Source organism: Cydia pomonella, chromosome 20 (genome assembly GCF_033807575.1).
Source record: "Cydia pomonella isolate Wapato2018A chromosome 20, ilCydPomo1, whole genome shotgun sequence".
Taxonomy (NCBI): domain Eukaryota; kingdom Metazoa; phylum Arthropoda; class Insecta; order Lepidoptera; family Tortricidae; genus Cydia; species Cydia pomonella.
The window spans coordinates 11,776,966-11,790,347 of record NC_084722.1 but is presented as its reverse complement, the minus strand read 5'-3'; the positions used below and the strand labels follow the sequence as shown (position 1 = coordinate 11,790,347).

At 38.0% G+C, this 13,382-nt stretch overlaps 1 protein-coding gene across 3 annotated transcripts; it reads right to left on the bottom strand.

Annotated features, from left to right (window-relative positions):
• Positions 1 to 588: 588 nt before the first annotated feature.
• LOC133529017 (farnesol dehydrogenase-like) lies at positions 589 to 13,148 on the bottom strand. 3 transcript variants are annotated; one of them, XM_061866601.1, is made up of 7 exons: positions 13,004 to 13,148; positions 8,549 to 8,684; positions 6,312 to 6,477; positions 5,903 to 6,044; positions 2,689 to 2,818; positions 1,692 to 1,829; positions 589 to 963 (listed from the first exon to the last, which is right to left on the bottom strand). In XM_061866601.1, the coding sequence occupies exons 2-7, from the start codon at positions 8,678 to 8,680 to the stop codon at positions 919 to 921; spliced, it is 753 nt and encodes a 250-aa protein (XP_061722585.1). In that variant the 5' UTR covers positions 8,681 to 8,684; positions 13,004 to 13,148; the 3' UTR covers positions 589 to 918. The 3 variants fall into 3 exon arrangements, with proteins under 3 accessions (XP_061722585.1, XP_061722583.1, XP_061722584.1); XM_061866599.1 differs by lacking the exon at positions 13,004 to 13,148 and adding an exon at positions 9,366 to 9,432; XM_061866600.1 differs by lacking the exon at positions 13,004 to 13,148 and adding an exon at positions 8,822 to 8,840.
• Between the last annotated feature and the right edge of the window lie 234 nt (positions 13,149 to 13,382).

Here is a 13,382-nt window from a genome sequence, read left to right as displayed (position 1 = left end):
TCAACGCCAAAGACGTATTAATACGTCACAGACCACAGAGCAGACCTACGAGCATATGCATAAAGTTCAATTTCAGTTTTGACAGTTCGGTGACACGGCGTCGAAAAGTTAAGAAGTTTCCTAAGACACCGTGGCATAACGTGTCCTGCCCTTTCGCAGGCGCAGAAGTAAATGGATTGGGTGTCCCAGCGGGCAGGTTTCACTCAGGGGTGTTAGGAGTGCTGTGGCACCGTATCTAGCAGTTGGAATCACGTGGACCGGAAATTCCCGGCGCCTACGTAGTGGCCAGCTTCAGCCTGGTCGCCGGCCTCATGGCGGACGGCAACAGAAAATTCGGCTGCACAATTACGGCAGGCGACACCGTCGTCGCGGTCAGCGGCGCCAACCTAGTTCGTGATTCAACTAGTCGCGAGTTCCTATACTATAGAGTAGCTATAGATACCTACCTAAAGTTCATCTTTAAGCAATTGAGAAAAAAACATGAACAAGACAGACGAGCAATGTTATTATATGTTCAAATAGATTAGTGTAATTAATACCAATCAATTATAGAAATATTTATTTTGTATCCTTTATACAACTCATATAAACGCTTGTTAAGTATATAATTTTATAAATCAAATTAAAAATCTAAAGATAATAGTTACTTATATCAAAAAACACAATATTCATAAATTGCATATCTGAGTAGAGGGGAAACGCTTTATCTTAAAATAAACCTAAAATTATTGATTTAGCTTCTATAAGATTATATCTTATGATTATGAGCTTATGACTAAACTTAGCGGTAGTCAGTGGACTGCTTTATTATTATTATTTATATTACTTTATTGGGTGCGAATGTTATAATTATTTGTTTTTTTTTCGTATCAACAGTACCATAGAATAGAGTAAGAATTTTTTCTCTATTCCGAAGTCTCAAAGCCGTTTTCCACCGACAGGCGTAATGGTTAACTCGTTAATCTGCAACAAAATATATATTATTGGTTCTGTGAGCTATAGACGTCGCGCTAGCATAAGAATAAATATATGACTCCACCATTTAGAAAAAATCTAAAACGTGAATCGACAAAAAAATACATTTAATCATAATACTTACCTGCTCACAAAATTTCACGAGAATCTGTTGAGAATTGCGACAGGAGAACATCTGGACATACGGTTATTCCCACTAGTTACTAGCACAAAGTTTTTTCTCCAGTAGTTACCACCAAACCGAGTCGCGGTGGTAACTAGTGGGATTTTTTTTCCCAGTAGTTACCACCAAAATGTTGTTATTCGTCGCGACATCTATTATCAACTAGCAGTACTGATAAATTCCGCTACTTGACGCTAGATGTCGACTACGAAATAACTCGCGTTTCGGTAAGAAAACTGATGTATGGAGTTACCACTTTTTCTTACTTATATTTCTCTATGCTAGTAAGTAAACTTGATTCAATTCAATAGTTGTGCTAGCACGCACGCTCACTTTCGCGTAAAATGGGGCTTTTGTGCTGCCCCCTATTCTTAGCTTAAGCCTACAAGAAAACATGGTCTGCAGTGGTGGCAGCATGGTTCCATTTTTATCACTTGTCACTATGCCCGTCACTTTCACGCTTACATGCTTGTTAGAACGTAACAGGAACGGTGACAAATGATAAAGAGCCGACGATCTTAGCCCTACAGGATAGTCTAAAAGTTAGACTCACGTTGACGGAGGGTGGGGTAGACACGACGTAACGCACAGCCTCGGCCACGTCCTCGGGTTGCAGCGCCGGCGCTGTCAGCGGGGCACCCCCCATTTCGGCAATCACCATGTCCGTCGCTACGAGTCCGGGGGATATACTCTGAAATACGTTTTTTGTCAAAATCATACAAGTTTTTATCGCCTACTGAAATTTCCTTAGGGACGGGGGCGTTGGACGTTCTGCCTTCTTGTGGCCTAAATCGGAAACATAAACATACAGTCAGCTGCAGAGAGGTACAAGTGAGAGGGGATACTTACAATCAATCTATGCAGGGGGGTCATCTTTCTCTGCATCTGACTGTACATTGACATGTCAGGCCAAAGCAAGTGCTGCTCTTGTGCATATTAGATTCTGCTATCTTGTAGGCTGTGGAAGCATAAACTTCACATTTCATTTCACACTTCACATTTACGCCAAAAATCTGACGCATCCTGTGCTGCCCTGCCTCCTACAGTTTATGCATGCTCCCTAAATTTTGAGCATAGACTATGGAGGCCTTAAAATGTATGGCTAATAATTAGCAGAGTCAACAGTCGACACTCCAATGTTATTCTACACTTTGCGTTAACATCTGTGAATATGGGTTGGATTCCGAATAAAGGCATGTACTTAAGTATTGTATTTGTATGACGGGTACATACAAACAACAACACTCTTTAACTGACCATCGGTTGACTTTATGCCTTTGGAATAAGGTCCACCGTTCGACAGTTAACAGTGTGAGCGATGGTACCTACATACGAAAATTTGTTACTCTCTAACCATCAGTGGTGTAACATTGAACGATTTGGCCTCCCATTCAGCTTGTATCGCCCTTCGCCGCTCACCGCACCAGATCATGGCATGCCCCTTTTGCTAGGATCAAAAGGCGCATGATATGATCCGTGAATTATGTTGAGTCGCTTAGCGACCAAAGTACAAACGTAGTAAGGTGCGGTACAAACTGTTCAGAACTTACCGTTGTTTTGATCTTGCTGCCGAAGTCGCAGAGCTCGTTGTCAAGAGACGCGGTGATGCCGGTAACGGCGTGCTTGCTCCCCGGGTACACGTTGAACATCGAATCGAAGGGAATGTAGTGGCCCGCAATACTGTAATTATATTTTTTGAATCTGAGACACACAGTAGAAATCAAAAACAAGTAAGCGGACGTTAGACACTTTTTTCTTAAATAATTAAAATAAACAATTTGGTTTCGCTATATTTTCAATTTATCGAATAAGTAAAAACTCTTTTTAGTAATTTCTACTACAAACACTACACTTGTTACCTTGTTAGGTACTTACTGGGAAACCAATTATACCTAAGCACGTAAAATTTGACGCATATATACATGTGAAGTTTATATAATATACCAATCCTTGAGCAAAGAGTTCATGAATGAAAAAATCTATTCAATTCAGTCTTTTTTGCTCTACTTATTATTAATAAAACCCTACCATACAGTTTCTTTTTGAGATTTTAATTTAAGTAGGCAAATGACATAACAAATGTTAGAGACCCTTCCACTATGACCAAGCTTTCTCTTTTGCTACAGTAAAAGTTGTTACAACAACGCGGTCACGGACGTCACATCAAGTTAAATATGTTCTCAGAAATTGGTATTTTGAAAATACAAAAATCTCAATCTTCATACAAAAATATGAATAGTTTCAAAATTTCCTATTTTCGGAATCTTTCCGCTCACTTGCCCTAAGTGGCCTTAATTCTTAACAGGAACGAGACGTGGGTAGATCTACTTACATAATCTTCGAAACCTCGCGCTCGAGACCAGCAAATGATTAAATTTCCTGTCGTAGTCCATCAATTAATCTCGATTGATTGAAGCTAACGGAGGTTATTAAGTAAATTACGTAAACGCTTCAACCTCTTTTTTAAGTGGGTGCCACCTTAATATACTTGGTACGTCTTTCTGTTCCAGCCAGACTCCCTTACTTCGCAAATACCTTTGTTTTGTTTTCATACCGTAAAATGCTGCAACTTTGCCATTTAAGCTCAATTTTGCCTATTTCATTTCAATTACGATCTCTCGAATTTGCTTAGTTTTTTCTTGTTTTTTACCATTTGGTAGTAATTTTCATTATTCTGGCAACACATATTTCATTTTTTTACAATGGTAACTCCATTGTTGCTCCGCCAGTTACGTATCATAAGTCGGCGTGAGAGGCAGCATTTTTTTAGTGTCTCGCAACTTTTGAATTTTTATCTACGAAAAAGGTGTTTTTGAGAAGTGGTAACGTCCCAGGGTAAGCAAAGACTGTCTATTTCCCGTAAGTTTAATATTTTCAAGAAAAGGACATGATTTCAGCATAATAACGTACTAGGCAATATTGGGCAGTGTTTTGGAAACTTGAATGACACAATTTTGCCTGGGTCTAGGGCTGTCACTGTCAGCTGAATTTTATAAATGTACAGAAAAGAGTAAAAATAAGCTTGTCTAAACTGCTTAAATGAGTTTATTTATTACAAGCTTTTTATTAACTTGCAATGTTTGTTTAAGTCAAATCTTGCAAGTCGATTTTCACCGACTTTCAGTGTGGGTACCTTTGTAGATCTGCTGACAATGCAATAATAAACTAACGTTAACAAAAAAAGCTTATATTAAAATGAAAATTATAAAAAAAAAACTTATTGCAATCTGTTATTATATTTTTATTGTAGTTACTTGCAATTGTATATTTATTGTATTATAATTATGTTGTATGTTTACTTGTAATTGTCTTTTTGTTCAAAATTTGCAATCTAATTTTCAACCACTTATTAGCGACCAATTGAGGTGTTTGACATACTTATGTAACTTGGGTGACAATGCAATGTGTATGGTACCATCGAGATGGTCTGATGATGGAGACCGAAAATAGCAACTTCTAAACTACACATAATAAACCCACTGTGTTTAGGCTCATTTGATTTGTCTTGCAGTTATCTTTCTTATCGAAATCTGGGTTGTCAGGTGTCAGGTCGATTACAATTGGAGTTCATGGGTGACTAGAACTTTACAATGAAATAGAACTTTACACTATAATAATGTATTGAAAATTAGCAAAATAGTGTATCTGCAATGTACTTGTAATAAAAAAATTAAAATAAGTTCAAATTATTAAATACTAAAAGAAAAAGAAATCAAACAAAATTATATTACATTTGTTTGTTGATTATTTTGTAACTAACAATATAAATAGATTTTTTAAATAATAATAATTTTTTGGCACAACCCTACAGTTAACGATATTTTTGTATAGAAAGTTTGTGGAACCTGCTACAACTTTACCTATTGCATGTGAAAAAAAAAGTACTAAGCTTATGGCAATAATTTGACTGTCAGGGACAAGCATAATGTCTCATGCACAAGAGTAAATATTATTGCAAATAGCAACACCTTATTTATGGAGATATCCGTCTAGGCAAAGTTACGTCTTAGGCCTACAACTTTGCCTGCCACTTTGATTGCTTGTAAGTCGGAAATACAGTATGATTAGGTAATGAGATTTGAGTCTTATCTGGTAAGGCATAGGGTATGTTTTCCGACTAATACTCATGAAACCCATAATGAAAAATAGGTTCACAGATATATGAAAAAAACGTCAAAATCCAGGCAAAGTTGCAGCGTTTTACGGTACCTCTAAAGAAATAAGTTTTTTTTCTGCCAGGGAAAACCAACCGGAGTTTCTCGTTTTATTTAATTAGTTAGGATATTACTATACAAACCTCAGTAGCGCAGATTCGTCTTCCACCAGACTTCACCAGAGAGATTCACCCCGTACAAACTCCATCAATTCCTTCTACGCTTGTTGAATCACGCCGTTTTCATTCCTGCCGATGGCAAACGCTACCTCTAGCTATTAACCATCACCTACTTACTTTTAGTTTTTTTTTTTGCATTTAGCGAAAAAAATAATCTGCACTCAGATCAATACACCTGGTATAACGTCGACGACATGTCCAATTGTCCATTCATGCCGCTGTTTGCTGTTGCTGTTTTGTTTGACATTATTTTTATTAATCATTTTTATATTACACCCATACATGACGACTTCTTCAAAGCGACATATTAAGATGTCGCTGCGACGCATGAACGTTACAGTACGTCGAGTGTACACAAAACCACACCCTCCTACTATTAATTTCAGTACATTTCAAGAGGCTTTCTACTCTTATTTGCTTGTTGAACTGACCTGTTAATGTTGACAATATGTCCGGCGACGCCGCGTCGACGCATGGAGGCGACAGCGCGGCGCGTGCACATTACCACACCTTTCACGTTGACGTCAATGCATTTCAAAAGATTATCTTCTGGCGTTGGCTTCGGACCCACGTCTGGAAAATATATTGAAAAAAGATGATAACGAAAGACACGTCTATTTAAACATGCGACTCTAGTATCCCGAATGTGCTTCGCACTTCCTAAGTATATTATCATCATCACACATCATTGACAAACAAAAGTACAGAACAGAACCAACCCTAACATACAAGGTAACCAGCATTATTTCAACAATCTCGCCGAGAATGGTCCACCCACCAGAAGGCCGAAGTAAAGGTGCTTAGCCGTGACGCAAGTTAATTGCTATCCTTGTCACTCACCAGTCATACCCCCCGGAAAGAAGACGCCAGCATTATTGACGAGGACATCCACCCCGCCGAGCGTGTCGTCCACCCACTGGAACACAGCGGCGACCTCGCTCTGCTGCGACACGTCGCACTGTTTGCCCACTATACTCCCCTTACCCGTGACGCGCGACTGCAGTTTCTGCGGGTAAATTTTTAATCGCATGTTCAGACTAAATAACAAACAGCGCTGTGCAGTCACCAGACTCGCGGCAAAAGCTGACTCCCGAGCCCATTGTCACACTTCGAGTCTAAATGTAAACAATAGTTCTTGGTATATGATTATAGTTCTTAAAAGCTGTATACTTATTGCTACTGCGCTGTAATTAATGCTTATTATAGGGTGGTTGACTGTGGTGGTCAAATCAAGTGGTTTTTTTCTCTCTCTTAGAACACTCAAAACGATTCGCGACTACAACGTCAGGTTCATCCTTTTTTTTATCAATCAGTTCTGTGCTAACAGAACTGATGTAATATATCTGTGCTAACCATACACGATGTAATATATATATATATATATATATATATTACATCGTGTATGGTTAGCACAGAACTGATTGATAAAAAAAAGGATGAACCTGACGTCGTAGTCGCGAATCGTCGTTAAGTCGTATATATAATATATATATATATATATATATATATATATATATGTAATGTAATACAGTCAACAACCCTATTGGACTTACACCCTGTTGTCCCTATTTTGCTTGTTTACTTATCCATTGCTGTATGTATGGTCAGCATCAAAAGTAGCGGATGAAACAAAGCACCAAAAGTATCTGACATCCCTGATAACTTTTCCAAATATAGATAACTTTCTAAAGTATATCTTTTACAGTCCCAGATATTCTATATTAAAGACATTATTTTTTGTTAAGCTGTTACACAATGGTAGTATACTTATGAAGCATTGTTTGATCCGCTACTTTTGATGCTGACTGTACATTTTTTTTTAATTGCGACAATAAATGACTTTATTTTTTTTAATAAATAAATAATTTATTGATAACTATTTGATTTTTTTCTATATTTTTTTTCTTCTGACCTATAGAAAGTCACGCAGCAAATATGAGAAAAAGTGGGAATATCTCATATGCTAACAATTTGAAGCTTTAGACATAGCATATTTCAAGGGACAAGCGACAGGACCACACGCCCCTAATACCTTGGTCTTCGAGGGCCGTCGTCACAAATTACACCAGTACAAGCCAGACGCATCATTTAAAACATGCGACACCATAGAAGCTCTCCTTCTAGAGACGAAATAAGTTGCCAGCCACTTTCATAGCCCAGCAGTGGCGTAGCGTGCCTTGGCGGGGCCCCGTATAAAAATTTGTTTGGGGGCCCTTAGGAAGGGTAAAGATTTCTCACAAAAACGTACGTTGGGGGCCCCCGTGGCCCGGGGGCCCCGTATAATTGATACGGCAGATACGGCGGTAGCTACGCCCCTGTAGCCCAGCCAGAGCAAGTGTTATTTTAAACGTCAAACATCTATGAAATTATGACGTTTACTTGACACTTGTACAGGCTGGGCTATCAAAATCGATTCCAACATATCTTGGTGTGACTTTTATATTGAAATTGTATGCATACCGTAGGTATTGGATACCTCCAGCTATCCAAAGTTACAACGCCCGATTGAGCGACCCCGTGAAGCGAAACGCTGCTCCGCTTCGTATGTTCTGCCTGTACCGTACAACTTAGATTTTAAAATTTCCCTATGCCCAAGTGCTCCTCTGGTGAGTTCACAAATTTCATCTCAACATCTGCCAGTGCCACACAGACCACTGCACTGTTGCTTGGCCTGGTTGTTGTCGCCACTGTCGTTCCGTCGATTCAGAAGTACATATGTTAAAATTTAAAATTCTTCTATCCTGAAAACATCACCAACCTCAACTAACGGCGCTCTCCTCGCGAGCCCGACGACCTTCAATCTTCATCCCAGCGTCAACTATAGCGCGACGCTCACCGCCACCAACCATACTAGCGCCTGCCACCACCGCAGTCCTGCCGACCTAGCGCTACATTATCCTGAAAACATCACCAACCTCAAATAACGACGCTCTCCTCGCGAGCCCGACGACCTTCATCCTAGCATTCCCAGCGTCAACTAGCGCGACGCACACCGCCGCCCCGATGCCCGCACTAGCACCTGTCACCATCGCAGTCTTGCCGATCCAGCGCTCCATTATCATGAGGACATCACCAACCTCAACTAACGGCGCTCTCCTCGCGAGCCCGACGACCTTCATCCCAGCGTCAGCTAGCGCGACGCACACCGCCGCCCCGATCCCCGCACTAGCGCCTGTCACTACCGCAGTCTTGCCAACCCAGCGCTCCATTATCCTGAAAACATCAGAAATCATGAGGTGGAACTATTCTATCTTGCTTCCTTTTGTTGTTATAGTATGACAACCTATTTTGTCACTATAAAAAGGCACGGATTTCAAATTTTATATGGTAAATTGCACTTTCGCACCTACATTTTTCAAATTTACTGTGTTTTTCACTGCCAGCCTTAGATTCCATTGAACTCAATTTAACCAACTTAATCAACTTAGTAAGATGTCAAAGTATGAAAGCGCCACCATAGACCTCGAATTCCTTTGGAAATGTGACGAGTGGGGTGGCTACATTTTATCGCTATCAAGTAAGTACGTATTCTATCTAAGTAATTAGAGGTAATTAGTTTATGCTCATTTGTAATTAACTATTTAATCTAATTAAAATTATTTAAATAAACAAAGAGCTCTAGATAACGAACTAGCTACAGCAAGAGATTTAGTAATATAAGCAATTAAAGCATTAAGGATGACTCAAGTTAGAACGGTCCGTGTCCGGGCTGAGGCGTCCGACAAAACCCGACATAGAAAACGAAGGATGCCTTGGCCCGGGCCCAGAGCATTTTAGCGAGTGTCATTCCTTTTATGAGAACTACTGACTAGGTACTGCCCTAAGGTTACTAGAAGTGGCCAAATTCAAACCATCTAATTCTTAAAAACTACGATGGAAACTGTAAAAATGTACCCGTATCGTAAACAAACTGTGCACAATCCGGTTACAAAATTGCCCATAGGAAAGATGACCGTTGCCCGGAACGATTAAGATCCGAATGTAGCTTAGTCGGTAAACCTTTCGCGTTTCGCGCTAAGATTTATTTTTAATTTTTCACCTTTACATATTTTATGAAAGCTTTATTTATTGTATGAAAAGTGGCGGAAAAAATATATTTTCCTTTTGTTGATATTCATTGAAGCATATTAATAAATGAATTAATACGTACCTACCTATTTATAGTCAATTGTAATATTTACATCAACTGTAAAAGCGTCAACCTTGAGACCATCGACGGTGTGCAACATGCAGAACGATAAGCTAAGATATATCGATTTAAAATCAATTTGATATAATCTATGAAACGATAAATTAATGGGCCATACTCTTAATTATGAACTATCACTAACCTACACAGAGCAACTCCTAAACAAGAGCTCTCCAAAGTTCCAAACTATGGCCCGCGAGCCAATTCCGGTCCGTAAAAGGAGACAAATTTAAAAATTCATATAATAGTACATTACGATACAAGTGCGAAAAATAGGAAATTCGAAACGAGTGGCGATAAATTAAAACACGACCGAAGGGAGTGTTTTAAATCGACACGAGTCGCGAATTACCTATTCGCACATGTATCGTACAACGTTTTACAGTACATATGGCCCTTTAAATGTTCGACACAGTAACATAATATGCTACTTCTCGCACTAGTGCTATAAAGTAGCCCCATATGTACTGTAAAAGGCATTTATTACAGACAACAAGAGCAGAGAAATAAAACAGTAGATGCGAATCTCGAAAAGAAATAAAATAGAAAATAAAATCGGGCCTGCAATAAACGAAGCGACCTCTGGCCAGGGGGCCTACCGCGCAAATCGAAATTCGTCAATTGCGGGCATTTTTCTCTTTCACTCTAGTGACGTCTTAGTGAAAGTAAAAGAGAAAGATCCCCGCAATTTGCGAATTTCTATTTTCGCGGTAGCCCCCCTGGTCGTGGCCCTCGGGTTTAAAAGTTTGACGGCATCAAAGTAAGTGACCATAGTTGCCAAATACATCGTAACCGTAACGTATTAACACATATTGTTACCATAGCAATAAGTATGTGTTCCCGATATTATTTCGCCACTTAGGCCGTCATTAGTGTCATTGTTATTTCTTGCTGACTGTACCTACTTATAAATAATACCTTATCCCTATATCTTAATTAATAAATATTTAATTGTGTACCTTCAACCTATTGACTTAAAATATACCTATTATTTTTCAAAATAAACAATAACATCGGACATCGAATACCGTAAAACGCTGCAACTTTGCCTGGATTTTGACGTTTTTTTCTTATATCTGTGAACCTATTTTTAATTATGAGTTTCATGAGTATTAGTCGGAAAACATACCCTATGCCTTACCAGATAAGACTCAAATCTCATTACCTAATCATACTGTATTTCCGATTTACAAGCAATCAAAGTGGCAGGCAAAGTTGTAGGCCTAAGACGTAACTTTGCCTAGACGGATATCTCCATAAATAATGTGTTGCTATTTGCAATAATATTTACTCTTGTGCATGAGACATTATGCTTGTCCCTGACAGTCAAATTATGGCCATAAGCTTAATACTTTTTTTTTCACATGCAATAGGTAAAGTTGTAGCAGGTTCCACAAACTTTCTATACAAAAATATCGTTAACTGTAGGGTTGTGCCAAAAAAATATTATTATTAAAAAAATCTATTTATATTGTTAGTTACAAAATAATCAACAAACAAATGTAATATTATGTTGTTTGATTTCTTTTTCTTTTAGTATTTAATAATTTGAACTTATTTTAATTTTTTTATTACAAGTACATTGCAGATACACTATTTTGCTAATTTTCAATGCATTATTATAGTGTAAAGTTCTATTTCATTGTAAAGTTCTAATCACCCATCACCTTTGAACTCCAATTGTAATCGACCTGACACCTGACAACCCAGATTTCGATAAGAAAGATAACTGCAAGACAAATCAAATGAGCCTAAACACAGTGGGTTTATTATGTGTAGTTTAGAAGTTGCTATTTTCGGTCTCCATCATCAGACCATCTCGATGGTACCATAAACATTGCATTGTCACCCAAGTTACATAAGTATGTCAAACACCTCAATTGGTCGCTAATAAGTGGTTGAAAATTGATTGTAAACATACAACATAATTATAATACAATAAATATACAATTGCAAGTAACTACAATAAAAATATAATAACAGATTGCAATAAGTTTTTTTTTATAATTTTCATTTTAATACCCATAAGTTTTTTTTGTTAACGTTAGTTTATTATTGCATTGTCAGCAGATCTACATAGGTACCCACACAGAAAGTCGGTGAAAATCGACTTGCAAAATTTGACTTAAATAAACAAACATTGCAAGTTAATAAAAAGCTTGTAATAAATAAACTCATTTAAGCAGTTTAGGCAAGCTTATTTTTACTTTTTTCTGTACATTTATATAATTCAGCTAGTGACAGCCCTAGACCCAGGCAAAATTGTGTCATTCAAGTTTCCAAAACACTGCCCAATATTGCCTAGTACGTTATTATGCTGAAATCATGTCCTTTTCTTGAAAATATTAAACTTACGGGAAATAGACAGTCTTTACTTACCCTGGGACGTTACCACTTCTCAAAAAACACCTTTTTCGTAGATAAAAATTCAAAAGTTGCGAGACACTAAAAAAATGTTGCCACTCACGCCGACTTATGATACGTAACTGGCGGAGCAACAATGGAGTTACCATTGTAAAAATATGAAATATGTGTTGCCAGAATAATGAAAATTACTATCAAATGGTAAAAAACAAGAAAAAACTAAGCAAATTCGAGAGGTCGTAATTAAAATGAAATAGGCAAAATTGAGCTTAAATGGCAAAGTTGCAGCATTTTACGGTACCAAACATACAAAGTTCAATAACTGGCCGAGCCGGAATACAGAATGCGAACTCAGGGTCACCAGCATTTTCCCCTACCAGCTAAGCTTTTCCGCATACTAGGTTAGGTTTTATATAATGTGTTTATATCTTTTGTATTGTTTTGTAAGTGTTTTATATTTTACTTTTATATACATATTGTAAAAATCCTAACTTAAGAAGAAAGGTAAATAAAGGAATAAAAAGTTATTAATAAATAAAATAATATGTAGCGGTGATGGCTGAGTGGATTTGACTTCCGACTTGCAATCTGTAACATGGGATCAAAGAAATCCTGGCTAATTACCATTGAGTATTCCCGAACTTATGTGCGGAAACTGCGGAATATTATTTGATATTTACCACTAGCTTTTTGGTGAAGGAAAACATCAAGAGGAATGTTCAAGCATCTTGCGAAAAAATTTAAAGGTGTACCTAATTAAGTCTTCAACCTGCATTATGCATTAGGCCATCGTAAGGACTTATAGCCCCAAGCTCTCTCACGCATAAGAGGAGGCCGTTGCCCAGCAGTGGCTCAATTATTTATTTTTATTAATAATTAACTTCAGATTTTGGCAAATTACATTAAAGCAACCCACTGGATCTTAGCTTCCTTCCCTCTATCCCTACAGCCACAAAAAAATAATAATAATGAAACTCACTCAGTAAAGATCGCAATTTAAGCGCAATAAACAACAGTCGCGCTCGCACGCGCAGTCCGATTCACTATCAACAAAGTAGTGATTCTCTTTGTGGAGGGAAACCTGCTGTCGAAAGTCGGACCTGCTCAGCAAACCTTGACTGCTATTCCAACAGACAAAACTGACCTTTCTGTGCCAAGCCATGAAGCTCGCAATTCTGTGGCATGTCATGATTGTAATTAGATATTGTATCTTAACGAGCGAAGTATAAAATCTCCGTGATTATGGCGTCCCAACGACATAGGCACCGTTACCGTAGTTTCGTGCGTTCCAAAGACATAGTATCGGTGGTATTTCGTGTTTTAAATTACTAATCACTTAATTAGCGACATAAGTATTT

Bases quoted from the DNA above. Each gene is read 5' to 3' on its own strand.
- LOC133529017 (XM_061866599.1), bottom strand. From the start codon at position 9,412: ATGGGCAATTTTGTAACCGGATTGTGCACAGTTTGTTTACGATACGG. The intron at 6,045-6,311 runs GTGAGTGACAAG...TATATTTTCCAG, and splicing joins CTTTCCGGGGGGTATGACTG to ACGTGGGTCCGAAGCCAACG. The intron at 1,830-2,688 runs GTAAGTTCTGAA...AACGTATTTCAG, and splicing joins GCAGCAAGATCAAAACAACG to AGTATATCCCCCGGACTCGT.